The sequence below is a fragment of the Grammomys surdaster genome, unplaced genomic scaffold, assembly GCF_004785775.1.
Source record: "Grammomys surdaster isolate TR1022 unplaced genomic scaffold, NIH_TR_1.0 751, whole genome shotgun sequence".
Lineage (NCBI taxonomy): Eukaryota > Metazoa > Chordata > Mammalia > Rodentia > Muridae > Grammomys > Grammomys surdaster.
In genome coordinates this window covers 1429688-1434423 of record NW_021605170.1, presented here as the reverse complement: position 1 = coordinate 1434423, position 4736 = coordinate 1429688, and the positions used below count along the sequence as shown (strand labels likewise).

General features: G+C 35.0%; 1 protein-coding gene across 3 annotated transcripts in view; it reads left to right on the top strand.

Moving 5' to 3' along the window:
• Positions 1–1056: 1056 nt before the first annotated feature.
• The window catches only part of Kiaa1107 (KIAA1107 ortholog), a 12406-nt gene continuing 8726 nt past the window's right edge, over positions 1057–4736 (top strand). For all 3 annotated transcript variants that reach the window (XM_028782346.1, XM_028782345.1, XM_028782344.1), the window contains exons 1-2: positions 1057–1170; positions 3397–3458. In XM_028782346.1, the coding sequence (XP_028638179.1) occupies positions 1147–1170; positions 3397–3458 (86 nt within the window). In that variant the 5' untranslated portion in view covers positions 1057–1146. The remainder of the gene's footprint in view (positions 1171–3396; positions 3459–4736) is intronic.

The window sequence follows — 4736 nt, the reverse complement described above, 5'->3', positions numbered from 1 at the left end:
TGTGTTTTACATGTATTTCATCAAATGTCAAACTCTGTGTTCTTTAGTCACAGGCAATGAGCAGCACAGCTCATCTGTTAGACAAAGTTTTCAAAGCGATTGAAGACAGTGTTACCGCTGAGAACAGTTGCTCTCTCTTCATGGCTCTGGACACATTACTGAATTCTGAAAGCACAAAGGAAATGGTACTGAATGCAGCAGAATTCATTAAACTAATGTAATATTGGAAATGGTTTAAGATTTTAAGTTGTCCATGCAATTTTAAATGTCGTACAGGCCGTTGAAGTTAGGTACTAGACACCTTGGGCTTGATACAGCTTCTTATATATATTTGGAATATTTAATAATAAATTTTTTTCAGTTATGTTTGCCTTCAAATTAGCATTTTATAAAAGTTTAGAATTTGGACGTTTGGCTCCTTAATTCTAAGCATAATTTGGGACTTAGGAGTATTATCTAACACAATGTAACTTTGGTATTTTTCTCTAATAATTACAGTAACTTATATGTATAAAGTGTATATTTTAGTGTCTTTAGTAATTAATGCCTTTTATAGTATTAGTAATTTATTTTTTTCAAAATAAATCTGATTTTTAAATTAGACTGAGTAGGAAAAATAAAATGTAAATATTTATTTTTAAATGCAATTAATCAGCGACAATAAGGTAATTATGAATTACTGTCATTTTTATTCTATAAGAATGATAACATGTTTCATTAAATTTATTATTACTACATAGAGTATTTGACCTTGTAATGTCATAGTTGATATGAAAAGGTTGAGGAAGGTGTTCATAAAAAAAAAAACCCACTGATGTTTTAAAATAACATGTAGTTTAAAGAGTAGCATTTAGTTTCGTGTTCACTATAAAATCCTGTTAATGAGTAAGCCTTCATAAATAGCATGTACTCAGTGATCTTAGAAATGTAACTGATGACATCATTGATGTAGCTTAGGAGTAAGTAGATTCGGGGAGGAATAATGACTGGTTGCTATGACAATGTGGCTCACCAGCTGCTGATTTGTTGCTGGAACACAGGGCTTTACGTGCAGGATCCAAGCTGTGCGTGATAAGCTGTGGACCTTCCTGGTTCAGTCTTTCTATGCTGTTCGTCACACAGAAAGCTGGAAACTGATGCACACAGATGATCAGCAGAAAATCCAAGCAGGTATGTTGTTCCTCGGGGTTTGTATTCTCAGAGGATGGTCTGTGTGAGAGCAGATAGTTTGAAGGCGTTCTGAATGCTAGTTAATTCGCATTTGTGAGCTTCTGTTCAGCCATGGAGTGCTACCCAAAACTAGCATTGTGTTAGGCAGCTTGGAGAAACCGTGTTTCCCGTGCTGTTCTTAGAAAATGAAACTTATTTCCTTTGTATGTAATTATTAATTTTTAATCCTCCTATATAATAACTATAATATTCCAGCCACATTTGCTTAAAAAAAGATAAAAGCATCTTTGTGGGAGCTCAAAATAAAAGGACATAATCTCTACAGTCAGACCACCAAGTGTACTTTCTCCCTTTTAAAATGTATTTTACTAAAGCTTTCCATCTCTTTCACAAGAACCTCTCCTTGTGCTTTTGCCAAGATTAGATGGCTTTATTTCACAATTGATTGGTTCAGGGATGCAGTGTGTGCTATTGCGGAGGGTCCCTTAGGAGCCGAACAGTGATCTCTGACATTTACTAGGAGCTGTTTGAAACATTAGCATTAAACAAAGGATGTATGTCTCTCAGAAAGTGTGTGTGCTTTAAAATATTGAAATAGAATTCTGAGGGTGTGGAACTAAAATGGCTTCGTGACTATTTTTAGGTTAAAGCAGGTGTCTCAGAAATAACTGCCATGTTCGGCAGCTCTGCTTTTTCTTTAAAAGACTGTATTTTATGTAACAAACATTTTAGTGCTCTAAAACATGGAAGCCGTGTACGATAAATTATACCTCAACTTTGTTAAATTCTTAAGTGAAATATTCATGGTTAGACATGCTTAGAAAAGCAACTAGGTATAATTAATTTAAAGAACAGTTTTCAAAGATACTCCTTTTTCATGTAATAAAAATTATCAAATCTTTAGAGATTGAACACTTTCCTTGTGACTTTTCTGTACTGGTTTCAGACACTAGCTATTCTTTCACATTGTGTGACTGTGAAGAAGCCTAGGTCAGCATCCCTTTAGCAGGCAGCCTGTGAGCTTGCTTCTCATTGGCAGCAAACTTTGTGTTTCTCTTTTTTAGAGGAATTCACAACAAAGTTGAATTCCAGTGTTCTGTAATCTTTCATAGTAGCAATTAGAAATCCGTATGCTCACACATGCATACACACCTGGACAAACTGTCAGTGTGATGCAGTTAGGTATTGTGTGAGCTTCTCATGTTGTTGGCCTGTATTAGGGTAATCCTCCAATTGCAGATGTGTTGAACTGTAAGGAATCCTGACTTGTGTGTAACTATTGTCTTGGGTCACCTTTGTTCTAACATTCTGAGGTTTTTACTGAGGTACTGACTTGAGAATCTTCATTAATTCTGTGTGTTATTATGCAGTCATTTGACTGCTGAACATCAGTTCTTGCCGTCTCCAGGGTTTCTTGCTCTGCCATACAGCATGTGGCCTATGGCACAGAGACTGTAGAAGATGTTTGATAGCTGTTTTACTGGAGATATATATATATATTTGAGAAATTACATGTGCAAATAAATTCCTTCTTCAAAGTAACACTTCAAAGCTTCGAAGCCTGTAAACCTTGAAAGTCTGAACTGGACTTTACCCGAATCATATTATTTCATGCATCTTTCTGGTTCTGGTTTAAAGGATAAACATGGGTTTCTCAATAATTCCCAAATAAACTTAACTTATAAAGTGAAATTTTACTTAGCTCCAGTAAGAATGAGATGGCTTGCAGGATTGTTTCCTGCTTTATTTTCAGGGATAACAAAATCTGTTTCTCTTCTCTTTCCACAATCCTATAATAAATCTGTAAAACCAGAAACTATTTTTAATTTCAGTAGTGTATACCTGGAGTAATTGGATATTTTTCATATTAAATTTATATATAAAGTACTAAATGTTTTGACATTCAGAAACAAATGAAACTGGTTATTTAAAATTTTATAGCTTGTGAAAATTGTAGATTTCTTAAATGAACGTATGTGATTTTACATTTTCATTTATGAGCTTTAAGAACATGAACTTTTCTGGACCATAGAATAAGACTGAAGTATCTTTATTCTAAAATGCGATGGTAAATAGTTTGTGCTGCTTTGGATTCAAGTGGTTTGTTTGTTTGTTTGTTTGTTTGTTTTTAATTTCTATCAAAATACAGATTTTTCTCCTGGCTTTCTGTTACTCTACACATCTCTGCTAATAATGTTTCTGATTTTCATTTTTGTTTGTTTACAGCTGCACTTGACAAAGGTGATGACCGAAGGCTTGGCAGGAAGCCTGTGCTCTCCAGCTCGCAGGTACACTTCCAGTGTCGCATAGGCTCCAGTGAGAGAGCAATGAAAATTTATTATTCTACAATTCAAAAATCACTTTTAATTAATTAAAGACATTTTTAAGAGGAAATAACAACTAAGCATTTAATATATACATTTTAAATGATGTGAATGTCCCAAATTCATTTTGCATAGGAAATATATGCCTTTTTCATTCCTTGAAATTCTTTTTGGCAGATAACATATTGGCGCTGTTCCAATAAACAAGGAATTGTTAAGATGTCTAGGATTCAGTTCGGTGCCTGCTTTTAGTCAGACAGCTTTGTCACAAGAGGAGGCTCATGTTCCAGGTTTCTCTTTGCAGGGTAAAAAGAAGCAAGTGCTGTTAAGAGCACAGTGTGTTTTATTTTAAGTTTATTTAGAATACTGTTATACAGTCAAAAGTAGTCAAATACTTAGAATTGGTAAGTACAGCAGTAATGCCCTGGCTTGAGGGTATGAGGTTAGACACATAAACAGACTGCCTTCCAGTGATTACAGCACGACAAGCTTCTAGGGTTCTAAAGAACCACTGTGTAATAAAGCTGCTGTTTCCTTCCGAATGGAGGTGCTGCCTGCTTTGGGCCCTGGTGTTTCCCTCCGCCCTTCCCCAGCTCAGCTCTTGTTAGGATGTCTTTTCCTCCATATCCTCTGGATGGCCAGTGCTGTCCTGTCATCTAGGATTTTTTTTTAAATGTAAGCTTTTCAAGTGTACATATTGTGTTTCTATAAGCTTTTGTCATTTTCTTTTAATAAGGATTCCCAGAGTTGAAGAATTTTTGGTGAAAATTTTTATAATATCTCTCAGATTACAATTAGATGACCACATCATAAGCTCAAGTCTCAATTCTGTCCTTTCCAGGCATGTGACCTTGGATAAATCACATGTGTGCTTTAATACCCAGTTTCTTATCTAACAATAGAAGACAGCTGTAGAAGCTATTTCAAAGGATGATTTTGTAAGGATGAGTGAAGTGATGGGCCCTGAGAAAGGGCTTCAGAAACTCTGAAGTGTTATCACTCAGGGAAGCCTGAATTTCTATAGGTTAATTTCTATTGTAATACCACAAATTAAATAAGCATATTAATGCTTAATATTCAATGCCATATTTCAGAAATGATTAATTGTAACCAAAGTTTTTTATGAAAATGATGAGAGATATCTTAAGTTTTGAGTGATCCTAAGTCATAATAAGAATTTAAAGGCTGAGCTGTGTTGCTCCATGGGAGAACACTGGCCTAGCATAATGTGAGCTTTGCTCC